The 16,767-nt window shown below is 44.2% G+C and overlaps 1 protein-coding gene and 1 long non-coding RNA gene across 2 annotated transcripts; both read right to left on the reverse strand.

Annotated features, from left to right (window-relative positions):
• Positions 1-1,332: 1,332 nt before the first annotated feature.
• LOC123124304 (uncharacterized) lies at positions 1,333-2,197 on the reverse strand. The gene is made up of 2 exons (XR_006461036.1): positions 1,970-2,197; positions 1,333-1,861 (listed from the first exon to the last, which is right to left on the reverse strand). It is a non-coding gene; the product is annotated as an uncharacterized lncRNA (long non-coding RNA).
• Positions 2,198-4,991: 2,794 nt separating this feature from the next.
• On the reverse strand, positions 4,992-7,830 carry LOC123119400 (beta-1,4-mannosyl-glycoprotein 4-beta-N-acetylglucosaminyltransferase). The gene is made up of 2 exons (XM_044539204.1): positions 7,541-7,830; positions 4,992-6,569 (listed from the first exon to the last, which is right to left on the reverse strand). Exon 2 carries the CDS (start codon positions 6,466-6,468, stop codon positions 5,350-5,352), a length of 1,119 nt encoding a protein of 372 aa, XP_044395139.1. The 5' UTR covers positions 6,469-6,569; positions 7,541-7,830; the 3' UTR covers positions 4,992-5,349.
• Positions 7,831-16,767: the final 8,937 nt, after the last annotated feature.

The raw sequence follows: 16,767 nt of genomic DNA on the forward strand, positions 1-16,767 counted from the left end.
CCTTGCCAGGCCTGTCGTCGACGCCGCCACGCCGCCAGACAATGCGACCTCCCTACGTGCGTCCATCATCATGCATCCATCACCGTGACCCTGCTGCGCCACGCCCGCCGAGACTCCATGTCGTCGATGCATCACATTCAACGCTGCTCCACCATTGAAACCATCCACCGGTCCCTCAACCGATGAACACCTCCAATAATGATGCCCCAAGGGGGGAGCGACATATGAGCGCCGCCATCATCCGATCGACTGATCAAGGGTTTCCTCTGGAGGTAATGGAAGGAGGTGGGAGCTTCACCTTGATGATGCCTTCACGAAGGAGACGGCGCCCAGGGCGTCACCATCACCGGCTCCGGCCATCGACCTAAGACAATATCTTCACCGGGATCTGCCCCAAGATTCCAATCAACAACCTGTGCACCGGCCAGACCACCTTCAAAGCCCCAGATCTGGCCGCCCAGATCCGGCGACCACCCACAACAGCACTGTCATCGCGGGAGCCCTGACGCTCTGGCCACTGCCGGCGTGCACAACCGCTGGAGCCTGGGGGGAAGGCCACCACCCCACCCCGCCAAAACCCGAGAGCCGCCGGGAAGGATCCCTCTCCTGCTCATCACCGTCACTGAGCCAAATCAACCGGAGCCAAAGCCACTAGACCGCTGGAGCAGCTCCGCCTTGGACTTGGGCGCCACCACACCATGCCGTCGAGGGCCACCTGAACTTCACCCGCCGCCACCCCCCGGGATCCAGGCCGAACGTCGCTTCCGCTGCTCCGGGATCCAGGCCGAAGAGGAAGCTGACAGAGCTAGCACCAACTGTCTTCATGTTTTTCTTTCTTTTTATTTCAAATTTTATAGCTCTCCGTTGTACAAAAAACTAGAGGACTTTATTAATTGGTTTACACAAAGTTTATAATATACATGAAGCAAGTCTGTTCATACCAGAGGAGATGAAATCTCAGTAGTTTTGAGCAAACTCTAGTGTCCAATTGTTCATGCTTACAAAGAATCGAACCAAGAGAATAACACCATGATCTTATAGGCTTGGTTGAGACGCTGATGGAGCTCTTATTCTATTTACCGGCACGCTTTAAATCCTATTGAAGGAGCTCTTATTCTATTGATCAGCACGCTTAAAATCCTGATAAAAGTATTAGAATCAAGGGATAGCTGCTTGCTTGGTGGTTAGATAGCTTTCAGATTATAGCTTCACGTCTAGTAAAGACTCGGAGGGGGAACACTGACATCTAGCTGCTTGGTTCTTTTAGACTATCAAGCACATCCAGCACCAACTACAAATTCATTGCACAAACTCACCAGACACAATTAACCATGATTTGCAATTACCATGTATGGTGTACGTTGAGCATTTCAGCTTGTCGATCATACAGAAACATACATCTAACACACATTATCCGGATAATTTGACCATGTCAAACACTAGAGGTAGATTCACATGCAGACACTCCATAAGATATAATCGCATCACAACAGCTATATCTATCTCTGCATTTGTGGCTGCTCATCAGGATAGAACACAAAGGGCCGCGAACTCTATCGCAATTTCACCTTTGTTATGTTGCCTTGTGTGAATTCTATGTTGATCTGCTCATCACAGCAAATACAACATAAAAGTCTGCATACATAGTAAATTAAACACACAAACGATATATTACTGCTCCACAAGCATCATTAGCAAGGTTTCTTGCAGAGGCAGATTGAAAAGGGAGGGTCGAAGGAGGTGATCACACACTTCGATCCAGGGAAGCCCTCCTTGTGGCAGTGAGTAGCACATGTGTCATCCCCACATAAGAGAGGAGTGTAGGTCCTGCTGACCTCCGAGCAAGTCTTGCCTTCAGATCCTGCAGTAAAAATAAGGACATCTCATTTTGCGCCACGGCATCAAAGAAAAGAATAGGACACCGAGAAGATGTTATAGTTCTCAGATAGTTATTCCGGTCAAGGCTTACCAGGAAACAACAGCAGTGCCATGAGCAAGAGCAAGCACAAGGCTGGCATCTTGGCCTGGAGGACCGCCATGTCTCGAGGTATAAGCACCCAGAGAGGAAATGAAGCTAGATGAGAGGAGACGGTGCAGATCCAAATGTGTTTACGCCTTCTCTTCTTATAGTCGTGGATGCGCAGACCATGTGAAAAGAAAAGAAAAAGTATGTCTAGAAGATGCAGTTCTATCTGGATGATGCAAAGATGTGTTGCGCCTTCAAAGCACTTTTGAGACTTTATGGAATGAAAACAAACATAGGGATGATGCAACTACGTGTTGTACATTGGCAGATGCTGAAATTTTTGGTCTAGATAGAGTTGACCCATTTGGTTTGTTTATTATTAAATAATAATTATCTAAAGTGGCTAGAGCTTGTATAGTATTTGTGGTTTTTAGTTGTTACTGTGTATTCTGTTGTCCAGGTCATCAATACGTTTTCTCCTGATTTTCCATTTACTATTCCAAGCCACAGACTAAGATTAGGGGTGAAGTGCTAATGACAATAATTTAAGGGGGAAAACAATATATTTATGGAATATGATTATAAATGTACTGAAATAGAACTATTTAGTTAGATGTTCTTATTTTGAGGGAGGGAGTTATGTGTTTAGGCTGCAATGTTTGTCCATTGGAGATTGTTCTTTCAATGTTCAAGTGACATCAGACATGGATTAACATGCAAACAATGCAGAGGATATAATCAAATCAGAGAAGTTATGTCTAGAACGAACGTTCACTGCAAAATGCCACAGCACGGCTTTGCAGCATGCTTGAGATCATGATGATACCACGGCAAACGTTGCAGTTGTTATGGCCCAAAAAAGGCCTACAGAACTATGAAAGCAATGCAGAGAGGAACAGACTTGAGACTCTCGGTCTGAGGTGGATACCATCTTCAGTGAGAAAGATCTCTCGCTTCTCTGGGGGCCAAAGAGGAAGCTGACAGAGCTAGCACCAACTGTTTTCAATGTTTTGCTTTCTTCTTTTTGTCAAACACTGTGCTAGAACACATTATCCGGATAAATTTAACGATGTCAAACACTGGAGATAGATTCACATGCAAACACTCCAGAAGATATAATCGCATCACAAACACAGCTATATATCTATCTCTGCATCTGTAGCTGCTAATCAGAATGAACCCAAAAGGGCCGAGAACTCCATCACAATATTACCTTTATTACATCGCTTTAGGTGAACTCTGTGTTGATCTGCTCATCATAGCAAATACGACATAGAAGTTCACAAATATAGTTCCTTAAACACACACACAAAAACATTACCGCTTCAGAAGCATCATCAGCAGGGTTTCATGCAGAAGCAGACTAACATGGGAGGTTCCAAGGAGGTGATCACGCACTTCCCTCCTGTGTAGCCCTTGCTGTGGCAGTGCTTGACGCACGTATCACGCACACATAAGAGAGTAATGTAGGTCCGGCTGACCGTCGCGCAGGTATTACCTTCAGACCCTTCAGTAAAAATAAGAACATCATTTTGCACAGCAGCATCAAAAAGAATAGACTACTGAGAAAGTGTTATATATTGTTCGGATAATTATTCCAGGCAAGGCTTACCAGGAAGCAACAGGAGTGCCATGAGCAAGAGCAAGCACAAGTCTGGCATCTTGACCTTGAGAGCCTCCATGTATGAAGCTGGCGGAGAGGAGAGGCGGTGCAGATCCAAATAGGTTAGAGGCTTCTCTTCTTATAGCCATGGATGAGCAGACCATATTAAAGAAAAGAAAAACTATGTAGAAGAAAGTGAGTATTGATGCAATTATATCTAGAAGATGCAAAGATGTGTTGTACCTTCAAAAGCACTATTGAGACTTGATGGAAGATATGCATCATTTAATATGTGGAGAGTACATCACATGGATAGAAATGCAGGCATCTTAAAGCTTTAACAAATTGAAGTTGTTGCACAATGCACATCAGATAAATGAAGTCCTGGTTTTGCATCAACTTTTGCACAATGCAATACTTTTCCATGCTAAAGACTGTCATGAAGTCATGTCTATACTATACTAAACAGCGAGTGATAATGCGACGTATATTAAAGGAAGTGGAAAGAAAGAAACATGACATGTCAACGAAATAGTAACAATGTATCAGATCCTATAGAGGGAAAGAGCGGATGACAGAAATATCTGGAAGGGGATCAAGCTGAATGATTTTCTTATATTTTATTACACATGTTCCTTTTCGAGGTTTAAATGATCAATAAAGTTTTATTTCCCAGCAACTTTTGGGCAGCTTGAAGAAAGTGTTGACAAGCTGCAAACAGATCAAATTTTACATAGAGCCATGTTATATACCAGAAGCTAACATGGGTGGGTATGATCATCAGGAAGCACAAGCTTGATGACATTGATGATAAAAAAGGGCAACCTGGTGCATGTAGCTCCCGCTTGCGCAGGGTCCAGGGAAGGGTCCGACCACTTTGGGTCTATAGTACGCAGCCTTTCCCTACATTTCTGTAAGAGGCTGTTTCCAGCTTGATGACATTGATGATCTGAAAATCAAATGAAACTCTCTGCCGAAAATTACTGAATAATAATTATGCAAAGCGGTTAGCACGTGTATAGTTTTTTGTTATGTTTGTTCCTGTATTATGTTGTCCAGCTCATCGCTACATTTTCTCCTGATTTTCCATTTACAGTTCCAAGCCTCGGAGATGACGGGGTGAAGTGCTCATGCCAATACTTTAAGGGAGTAAAATAGGCTTTTCGTGTTCTAGGTTAAGGAAAACATAAATAGTACACCAATGGCAGGGGAAAAAAAAAGACTTCCTATATATCTGATTACAACTAAATGTAAATTATTTAGTTAGATGTTCTTATTTTGAGAGGGAAACCTATGGGTTTAGACTGTAAGTAAACATTTGTCCATGAGGGAATGTTATTTAAAAAAGTTCAAGTAACACTAGGCATAGATTAGCATGCAAACGATGCAGAGTATATAATCGAAAAAGAGCAGCTAACTCTGTATCTCTGCATTTTGTAGCCTGTTCCATTGATTCCAGTAGAGAAGACAATGGCATCATTCTCTCCTTATTTAGATCAAGAACAAATTACATCATTGATGTGCTTCCTGCTCATCAGGATGAACCCAAAAGGGCGGCGATCCCTGTCGCTATTTTACCTTTGTATCACCTTAGGTGAATTCTAAGCTGAAGTTCACATGGTTCCTTGAACACACACACACACACAGACAGAAAGTTTCTACCATCCTATCTAAAACTATTACTGCTCCACATCAAACAAAGACACCTATTTCCACAGTAACAACAACATTGCATCTAAAAGTAATACTGTTGGCTAACAAGTTACAAGACACTTCTGATTTAGCCCGGTCTCAAGCACCCACCAGGAAGTAAGAACCTGTAGCTGTCCGCGTTCCTGATCAAATAGGATGGAAGATGAACAGCGGACGCTGACCTCGGTATAGGCCCCATCTTCTTGAAGAGATCACTAAACGTGTACTCCTCAGGCAGCATGTCAAAAATGTTATCCCCATTGCATATGACTCTCTGGATCCTGTCCGGGTTCAGGAAAATGTCATGTTTCACCCGGTCTGCATGGCTGTATGCCTTCATCTTGAAAGCAAACTCCTTGATCTCCCTGAAGCAGAAGCTGCAGTGCCAGCCCGCGTCGGCCAGCATCAGGTCGGTCTGGCGGGAGTGTTGATACTTGGTCCGCTCGGTGAACACATGCGCTGTCGTTCTCCAGCTGTTTTGATCCACATGATATTCAAAGGAGTACATATAGTTTTTTAGCTCGAGATGCATGATTGGCGGTATTCCATCACACCACTTCAGCAACTGCACGGTTTCAGGACTGGGGATCTCATCGGCATCAGCCATGATCAAGACATCCCCCACAGCAATGCCTGATCTTTTTAGCAGGTTGTTAAGTGCACGGCGGTGACCAGCTTCTACAAGGAAGGGCATTCGGCGAGAATCAGGATCCAACTCTCCAATGGGAAGCATGTCATAGACAATCTTTGAGCTAGCAAATGCGAAACGGTTGAGGTTTTCAAAGAAGGTGAGTGACTTTGGGATGCCAGTGAAGGTAGCATTCGCCTCAAGGATGACAAACCTGTCAACATATGGAAAGAGCTCATGGTAGCGGATTTCCAGAACATCGAGCTCATTGCTGAAGAGAACAGCATCAAAGACACGGCGAGGGGAGGAGAGGATGCCCCAGCCATGGAGCTGACACAGCTGGTGCATGGACATATTAGGGGCATAGTAGTGCGGGATACGGGTGAAGGGCTTTGGTGGTGTGTCCCACAGCGGCCGCAGAAAGTAGGAGATACTTTGGAAGTACTGGGTGACAGCAATAACAGAAACTGAAAGAACTAGAACGAAGGGTATCAGGAACTTGAAAGCCAAAGTACTTCTTCTTCTAGTTGCATGAGGCAGATTCACCGAGTTTCCCGCCATGCGACTGTCTTGTTTCATTGGCAAGGAAAGAAATGAGCAAGTCTCGGAGAAGCATAGGAGAGTGCCCCAAGTACTCTCTCTTCCTGGGGAACACGGCAATATCGGAAGCTGAATGCAACCTGCATTATGCAAGAGAACAGAAAATAAGTAAACAAGGAGAAGAAAGTGGTACAGGAAGCAACATAATAACTTAGACAAAATAAACATACAGGTAAGATTGTCAGTCTACGAAGTAGAATGGGGATGAGTTACAGCTACACACAGACTCTTGTGAATTTGTGACCCAACTGACTTGTTCTTTAAATGCACACATTCATATACATGTACGACAAGACATGGAGCCGTGAAATTGATACTTATATGCCAAGATAAACGAGCCGCTATTGCATTTCAGCATTTGCATCAACCAAATAAGGAAGAAAATGAAAGTGCAGCATAACACCAGAGCAGAACCAGCATCATCTATTGTCACAGCATTCTTGCCAGAAAACCCCAACAAGCATGATCTAAGTGCTCGTGTATTTTCAACAGCATAGCTACCCCTGTCTATCAACCACACAAACAAGTACTCCCTCCGTCCCATAATATAGGACGTTTTTGGAGTATTTAAGATTCCAAAACAACTAGGACCCCTTGCAGTCTGGTGCTCCCTCCTATATACCTGATGGGTGACCGCGATGCGGAAAACTCACAACTATTTCTATTAGCAGCACACAAGTAAGATGGCAAGCCCCTGTTGCCCAGATCAAACTGAAATGCCACACCCCTGCCCATGAGGATCATCTCATCTGTATGCCCAATTTGGTGTCCAACCAATCTGCATCCCCACCCCATGTTACCATCATTCAGAAGCAAAAGAGAGACCGCCTTACCCTACACTACACGCCGCCACCTAGCGACTCCCTCCGATTGGTGGCTCTGACCGAATCCCTTCGCAAATCGGCAGGCGCCAGCCAAATCCAACGAAAAACAAATCTCGCTCGCCGCTGCCTGCCGCTCCTCCATATCTCAGAGCCGGAAAAGGGGAGGGAGGGGCCGTACTGGGTCTGGGCGGGATGTCGAGGAACAGAGATGGCGGAGCGGGTCTCACCTCGGGGGAGACGACGACGACGACGGCGGCGACGAAGGAGGAGACGAAGACCGCGACGGAGACGGAGACGGGGGCGGCGACGAAGAAGGAGACGGGGGGCGCACCGCGATCTGCTGGCCTCATTTAATCAGCGGCCCCCATGGATCGCTCGGCGCCCTCCATGCTGCTAAAATTAGGGAGGCGAGGGAGGAAAGCAGGGGAAGCGGGGTGGATTCGCTTTTGGCTCTGCGTCCGGGGATATGCGATGTTCGCCACTCCACTCCTCCTCGGGAACGGAACGGAACGGAAGAACACGAGGAGGTGGTGGTGGCTGACCGGGTGGGTGGGTGGGTGGACGGGGGTCGTGATCCTCTGCATGCGTCACCCGTGTGACAACTAGGTTGGTAAACTCGTCACTCGTGCAAGACAAAAGTCCTCATGTTTGTAGCCGGACCACTGACCAACAGTCCGGGCAAGGCTGTCTTTAAAAGAAAAAAAAAAACAGGGAACCCAGGTTCCATTAAACTGCAGGCACAACAGTTGAGCGGGCATCCCAAACCCGCTTCATACGCTTGGGCGGGTCATCCGGTCATCGGTCACGAAATTTCAAACCAGACAGACGTCTCAAACGCCCGGGATAACCGGCACCTCTCAAATTCAGCCCAAATATGTGACGGACATGGGGCGTCCGGACACGTCCGTCACGTCGGGCCCGACTGCTTGACCCCACTGCAAATTGCACCAAATCTACCAAATCGACCTACCGGATCCATTTGCTCTCTCCTCTTTTCTTCCTACTACTCGGCGTCCGTCTTGCCGCTCCGCTGCCGCATGCGCCCATCAGCCGCTCCGAGCCTCTACGCCGCCACCTCCGGCAGAGCAGTCCTCTCTCCCGTCCTCGCCGCCGGGGACGTCGCCGCCGGTCCGCACCCCACCACGGTACGTCCAACAACTCTTTGGCTTCGCCTTGCGCTCTATGTGTTTGATACATTGTCTGACTGTATTTTTTGTGATTCTTTAGGGAAAACGATGAATTCCGATGCTTTGTCGGACGAGGAGTATGGACCGATGGAGCTTGATCAAATGATTCAAGATGAGTTCTTCGATTCCTCGTATTCGGACGAAGAGGTGGACACGATCATGCTCATGAGCATGCAAGACGAAATGGACCGACAGGTGGAGCATATTCTCAACTTCAAGGGCCCAATCGAAGGGAGACGAGTGATCAATCGGGATAGGGTGTCCGGAGCACGACTATTGTAGAAGGACTACTTTTCTTCGAACCCAACTTTTTTGGATGATCCATGGTTTTGTCGCCGTTTCCGCATGCGAAAACAAATGTTCTTGCACATTGTGGAGGGAGTGGAGACACATGACGACTACTTCAAGCTCAAGAGGGATTGTTGCGACCAACTTTCTTTCTCTACTAAGTGATATGTCCTTTTTTCATCATGTTTTCCTGCTATTACTTACAATGTTTTTGATCATTATTTCCATTTATGATGTAATTCTAATGCATCTTCTCTCTTAATTTGCAAGATATACATGAAGAGGGAAATTACCGACAACTGGAATTCTGGACCTAAAAAGCTACATCACAGATACCTATTCTACGGAGCTCCAAATGACCTGAAACTTCATGGAGATTTTTTATTGAATATATAAAATAATACTGGAGCAAAGAAATACCATAGGGGGGGCCACCTGCTGCCCACAAGGCAACAGGGCGTGGCCACCCCCCTGGGCGCACCCTAATGCCTTGTGGGGCCCACAACTGGCCTCCGGCCCTTCCTTCTACTATATGAAGTCAATTGCCCTAAAAAATACACAGAGGACTTTTGGGACGAAGCACCGTCGTCTCGAGGTGGAACCTGGACAGGAGCACTTTTACTCTCCAATGGAGCGATTCCGCTGGGGATACTTCCCTCCGGGAGGAGAAAATCAAAGCCATCGACATCACCAACGATCCTCTCGTCGTGGGAGGACCAATCTTCATCAACATCCTCACCAGCACCATCTCATCTCAAACCCTAGTTCATCTCTTGTGTTCAATCTTTATATCAAAACTTCATATTGGTACCTGTGGGTTGCTAGTAGCTAGTGTTGGTTACATCTAGTAGTTGATGCTAGTTGGTTTATTAGGTGGAAGATTATATGTTCAGATCCTTAATGATATTCAATACTCCTCTGATCTTGAACATGAATATGATTGTGAGTAGTTACTTTTGTTCTTGAGGATATGAGAGAAGTCTTGTTATAAGTAATCATATGAATTTGGTATTAGTTCGATATTTTGATGATATGTATGTTGTTGCTTCCTTTAGTGGTGTCATGTGAATGTCGACTACATGCTTCATTATATTTGGGCCTAAGGAAAGACATTGTGGAGTAATAAGTAGATGATGGGTTGCTAGAGTGACTGAAGTTTAAACCCTAGTTTATGCGTAATTCTGTAAGGGGCTGATTTGGATCCATATGTTTCATGTTATGGTTAGATTTATCTTAATTCTTATTTCATAGTTGCGGATGCTTGGGAGAGGGGTAATCATAAGAGGGTTTCTTGTTCAAGTAAGAACAACACCCTAGCACCGGTCCACCCACATATCAAATTATCAAAATAGCGAACGCGCATCAACTAAACAGACGACAATTTCGATGTGTCCTCAAGAACGTTTTGCTTTATATAAGAGAACTTTCCGGCTTGCCCTTTGCTATAAAAAGGATTGGGCCACCTTCCTGCACCTTTTCTACTATTTCTACTTGTCACTTGTTACGAATTACCTTCCTACAAAACAACTTGTTACCTCTACTTTCTGTACTTGCAGAGAATACCTTGCTGAAAACCGCTTATCATTTCCTTCTATTCCTCGTTGGGTGATACGTCCATTTTGCATCATGTTTTCCTACTGTTATTTATAGTGTTTTTATTCATTATAACACTTTGTGGAGTAATTCTAGTGTCTTTTCTCTCATAATATGCAAGGTTTACAAAAAAAGGGAGAATACCGGCAGCTGGAATTCTGGACCTAAAAAGCTACGTCAGAGATACCTACTCTGCACATCTCCAAATGAGCTGAAATTTTACGGAGAATTATTTTGGAATATGTACTAAATATTAGAGAAAATAAATACCAGAGGGGGCCACCCAGGCGCCCACTAGGCACCAGCGTGCCCTGGTGGGTAGTGGGGGCCCTGGCCCATCTTCTGGTACATAAGGTCTTTTGACCTAGAAAAAATACGGAGAGGACTTTCGGGACGGAGCGCCGCCGTCTCGAGGCGAAACTTGGGCAGGAGCACTTTTGCCCTTCGGCGGAGCGATTTCGCCGGGGGAACTTCCCTCCGGGAGGGGAAAATTGAAGTTGTCGTCATTACCAACTACCCTCTCATCTTTGGGAGGCCCATCTTCGTCAACATCTTCAACCATACCATCTCATCTCAAAATTCTAGTTCATCTCTTGTGTTCAATCTTTGTACCGGAACCTATATTGGTACCTGTGGGTGACTAGTAGTGTTGATTACATCTTGTAGTTGATGCTAGCCGGTTTATTTGGTGGAAGATTATATGTTCATATTCATTATGATATTTATTACTCCTCTGATCTTGAGCCTGAATATGTTATATGAGTAGTTACTTTTGTTTTTGAGGACACGGGAGAAGTCATGTTGCAAGTAATCATGTGAATTTAATATTCGTTCGATATTTTGATGATATGTATGTTGTATTCCCTTAGTGGTGTTATGTAAACATCGACTACATGACACGTCACCATCTTTGGTCCTAAGGGAATGCATTGTGGAGTAGTTATTAGATGATGAGTTGCTAGAGTGACAGAAATTTAAACCCCAGTTTATGCGCTATTCCATAAGGGGCTGATTTGGATCCATTCGTTTAATGCTATGGTTAGATTTTATATTAATTCTTTTTTCATAGTTGCGGATGCTTGCAAGGGGGTTAATCATAAGTGGGAGGCTTGTTCAAGTAAAAACAGCACCCAAGCGCCGGTCCGTCCACATATCAAATTATCAAAGTAGGGAACACAAATCAAACCAACATAATGAAAGTAACTAGATGAAATTCTCGTGTACCCTCAAGAACGCTTTAATTTACTTGCTATAAGAGTTTGTTTTGGCCTGTCCTTTGCTACAAAAAGGATTGGGCTATCTGCTGCACATATTTTTACTATTGCTACTTGTCACTTGTTACAAATTATCTTACTATCAAACTATCGGTTACCGACAATTTCAGTGCTTGCAGAAATTACCTTGCTGAAAGCCGCTTGTCATTTCCTTCTGCTTCTCGTTGGGTTCAACTCTCTTACTTATCGAAAGGACTACGATTGATCCCCTATACTTGTGGGTCATCAGAGGTAGTCGATGAATGATGGGGACAAGGGGCTAGGGATTTGGAGGGAGGAGAATTTTCACGGCATCACATACCACAAGCCGTTTTTTGCACACAAAAAACGCATGAAGTGGACCATCATCCATGATTTATTATTTAATACGGTGATCAAAGTAATTTTTAGGACAAATTCAATAACCTTGATGGGTTTGACTCCATTGATGCTCAACAATCGGTCAAACGGTAAGCCAGGTAGGCTGAATACGGAGCCAAAACGTACGCAGTGGTCCAATGCTATGACTTTCATGATTGTATTTCCGATATTCCTAAGTACATTGACCGAAGTGAAATTTGGTGATGAGTCTAGCGACCTCAGATGAATTTATCTCATCCCACACGAGGGATACAAAAAAGGGAGCTCATCTAGCTAAGAAATAACTATTTCTCATTTACGTGACGTCCTGCATATTGTGGCGGCCTAATGTTTCTCGTTAGGCCCCCACACAGACTTGCTTCTTCTTCTCCTGAATGAGTAGGTCGGTTGTTGTGTTGTCTAGTTTTTCAATAGGTTTTGTCAAGAACTTTGGGCTTCTGTGGAAAAGGGAAAGGAAAAAAGAGGGGGCTTAGCCTTGGGACTGTTGTCTGTAGTACAAACAGGAAACCAAAAATAGTCGAAAACAGCCCAAAATTTCAAAAAAGAGAAACAAAAAATTTTGATACCATAACGAGCACTAGGAGAATGTGGAGCAACGAGCCGATGGATGCATATAGTGTGTACGAAAAAATAATTCAAAATACATAACTTTCAAATTCAAAAAAAGACACAAAAAATGAAGCAGGTTCGTTAAAAAAATATTAAAAAACATTCATCTTGCCAATTAAAAAAATATGTTTGGCTTGGCTTACAATGTCATTTATGTGCGGTAGATATTTTTTCTGTTAGCCATAACCTATACGTCCCTAAGCCCCTCCCCCCCTAAATCACCTAAAACCCCTAAAACCCTGTGGGTTGAGGCGTTCACACTAGAAATCTTCTGTTTGTCGTCTCCTAGCTGCTTATCTATGTACTTTTTGAGCAACGGAGGATTCAAGAATTGAACCTAAGCAATGTGAACATTTAAGGACTATTTTTTTTACAAATGCATGTCTATTCAGTCAAAACTTATGAAATTAAATTACTAAGAATATATAAAAACATACAAACAAATATGTGGAAAAGTACAAAAATGTTTTTGGAACTACTAACATAGAGTCTTGCCACTTGAAATGCTCAGTCGATGCCACAATATAACCCCACAATACCAACTGACACCTACAACATGTGAAGCAAAAAATTATGAATGTAAATATTTGCACAAGTGGGATAAGTGATTATAGCTTTTGATAAGATGGGAGTAATACCTTTAAGATGTAGTTATAGAATTAAAACAAGGTCCTCGAGGTAGGTGGCCTCGATGGTCCCTGAAAGCATGAAAATGTTCCATAATCTGTTTGTCACTAATTTTGGCAAATATCTCACGCTCAACAAAGAAAACCTTGAGATCATTGAGCCAATCATCACTCATGTTATTTTGAAGTTTTATCTTCATAATTTTCATGGACGAAAACCCCTCTCAAATGATGTTGTTGCCACAGGTAATGCCAATGCATGTCTAATGAGGCAATGAACATACCAAATGTTGTTAGGTTGTACCAACTTGGGAGCAAGACAAGTCAAACTGTCACAAGCCAACATTTCATAAATTATCTTTAGCATATCAGTATATAAGTTGAGTTGATAAAACAAGAGATAGCGCTCTTGTGAAGAGAAATCAACATAGTAAATATTTGGAAGCTCAACTGGCTTATCATGATCAAAGCTACTAAAGGGGTCTCTAGAGTCAAGGAAAGCAAGGCACTTTAACAAGTGCCTAGAAGTTTCACTAAATGGTTTAATCATCTCAACTATGTTTCTATCCAACGCCTCATTGCATATGGTTACCTTCACTAGTAGAAAAAGGGTCAAATGTCAAGCACATTAGTGCCGGTTTGATTTTGAGCCGGCACTAATGTGTGCATTAGTGCCGGTTCCAATGGCTAGCCGGCCGCTTTCATTAGTACCGGTTCATGGCGAACCTTTAGCACCGGTTCGTGCCACGGATCGGTACTAAAGTGAGTGGTGTCAGGATGTTGTCAGTCCGGGGCCCCTCCAGCACCTTTAGTACCGGTTCGTGGCACGAACTGGTGCTAAAAGGTCGTCCTACATAAACCCTTCGTCCACCCGAGCTCGCTCTGTTCTTCCGCTTTCCCCTCTCCTCTCTGTTCTTCCCCTCTTCCTCTCGAGCTCATCACACATTTTGCCCAAAAATTGTCAAGATTTGAAGGCCCCCATCCATTCAAATGATCACAAAGGTTAGCAACTTTGTCCTTTCATCTCTCATTGCTAGATTAGCTGTTGCAATGCTTTGTATAGTGATTAATTTATGAGTTTAGTAATTTGGGAGGAAATATATGTGCTAGTATTTGATTTATATGCAATTTGAGGTAAAAATAACACTTAGTTTGCATATGTAGGTGTGGTTTACTTAGTGCCTTCGAAATCTCCGTCGTAACCACAGTCGGTCGCCCGCACCGTTCCGTCGCCCGCACTGTTCCGTCGCCGGCACCACCTTGTGGTGAGCCTCTTGTTCATGAATGTTTTACATTACCAAATTGATGTTTGTGTGATTTGGATATATAGTTACTCGTATAATTATCTTACCCGTACGTTGTTTGTTATACATAGTGCCATGGTTTTGATATCCGTCCCCGTCGGCCCTCGTCCTTGTTATGATTCGGATGTGGTATATTCTCTTTTAAAACTAGTTGTTGCATTTCGTGTTTATGACAAATTATGCCCATCAAGTTGACATAGATATTTTTATCTAGGAGGTTTGTGAACCGGAAATTCCAACCGACCCTATTGTCGAGAGGTTAAATTTAGTTGAAAGAGAAAACGAGTATTTGAAAGAAAAATTGAAAAGAATTGAGGGGGATAAGATGGAATTGGAGTTGCATGTTGCCGATGTCGTCGATGATCACAAGATCAAGGTGGAGAAAATGCGCTTGAAGATTAGAAAGATTAGAAAATATGCCATTGATAGTGAGGCCTGGTATCATTATGTTGTTGGGTCAATTGGTACCTTAGTTGCGATCTTGATCGCATTTGTTGTTGCATTTAAATGCTTTAGTTAGAGAGTTATTTGTTTGTTGCATTTAAGTCTTGTATGAACTTTACGTATGAACTTTATGCATGAACTTGTATTAATTTGGTATTCTCGGTGTTGCGTAATGAAGATGAGCCGACAATGGATGTACGATGACCGATGCTCTCCGGAGTTCATTAATGGCGTGCAAACTTTTCTGCTTGCGGCTGAGGCAAACAAGCGGGCGGGTGGTTTTATGCCTTGTCCATGTGCTGTCTGTAAGAATGATCACAATTACTCTACGTCAAGAACCATTCATGTCCACCTGTTAAGTCCGGTTTCATGCCCCACTATAATGTTTGGACCAAGCACGGAGAAAGAGGGGTTATGATGGAAGACAATGAAGAAGAAGAGGACGACGATAGCTATCCTGGCCATGGGTTCCCTGAATACGATGATACAATAATGGGGGAAGAAGCTGAGCCAGCAATGCGGGAAGAAGCTGAAGAAGAGGCATCAGATGAGCCCGCTGATGATCTAGGTCGGGCCATTGCCGATGCAAAGAGAAACTGCGCAAGTGATTTGGAGAAGAAGAAGTTGCAGCACATGTTAGAGGATCACAAAAAATTGTTGTACCCGAATTGCGAAGCTGACAAGAAAAAGTTGGGCACCACACTGGAATTGCTGCAATGGAAGGCAGAGAATGGTGTATCTGACAAGGGATTTGGAAAGTTGCTGGTAATGATAAAGAATATGCTTCCAAAGGACAACGAATTGCCCGAGAGTACGTACGAAGCAAAGAAGGCTATCTGCCCTCTAGGGTTAGAGGTGCAGAAGATACATGCATGCCCTAATGACTACATCCTCTACCGCGGTGAGTACGAGGATTTGAACGCTTGCCCGGTATGCGGTGCATTGCGCTATAAGATCAGGCGCGATGACCCTGGTGATGTCGAGGGCGAGCGCCCCAGGAAGAAGATTCCTGCCAAGGTGATGTGGTATGCTCCTATAATACCACGGTTGAAACGTTTGTTCCAAAACAAAGAGCATGCCAAGGCGATGCGATGGCACAGATAAGACCGTAAGAAAGATGGAAAGTTGAGAGTACCCGCTGACGGGTCGCAGTGGAGAAAAATCGAGAGAAAGTATGGGAAGGAGTTTGCAGATGACGCAAGGAACGTATGGTTTGGTCTAAGCGCAGATGGCATTAATCCTTTTGGGGAGCAGAGCAGCAACCATAGCACCTGGCCTGTGACTCTATGTTTGTATAACCTTCCTCCTTGGTTGTGCATGAAGCGGAAGTTCATTATGATGCCAGTGCTTATCCAAGGCCCTAAGCAACCCGGCAAAGACATTGATGTGTACCTAAGGCTATTAGTTGAAGAACTCTTACACAGCTGTGGAATGGAACATGTGTACGTGCGTGGGATGAGCACATGGGGGAAGAATTTGACCTAAAGGCCTTGCTGTTCGTGACCATCAATGATTGGCCTGCTCTCAGTAACCTTTCAGGACAGACAAACAAGGGATACCGCGCATGCACGCACTGTTTGGATGATACCGACAGTATATATTTGGACAATTGTAGGAAGAATGTGTACCTGGGACATCGTCGATTTCTTCCGAGCAGGCATCCCGTAAGAAAGAAAGGCAAGCATTTCAAAGGTGAGGCGGATCACCGGACGAAGCCTCGCCACCGTACTGGTGCTGATGTACATGATATGGTCAAGGATTTGAAGGTA

This window comes from Triticum aestivum, chromosome 5D (assembly GCF_018294505.1).
Source record: "Triticum aestivum cultivar Chinese Spring chromosome 5D, IWGSC CS RefSeq v2.1, whole genome shotgun sequence".
In the NCBI taxonomy this organism is placed as follows: Eukaryota; Viridiplantae; Streptophyta; class Magnoliopsida; order Poales; family Poaceae; genus Triticum; species Triticum aestivum.

Bases quoted from the DNA above. Each gene is read 5' to 3' on its own strand.
- LOC123119400 (XM_044539204.1), bottom strand. From the start codon at position 6,468: ATGAAACAAGACAGTCGCATGGCGGGAAACTCGGTGAATCTGCCTCAT.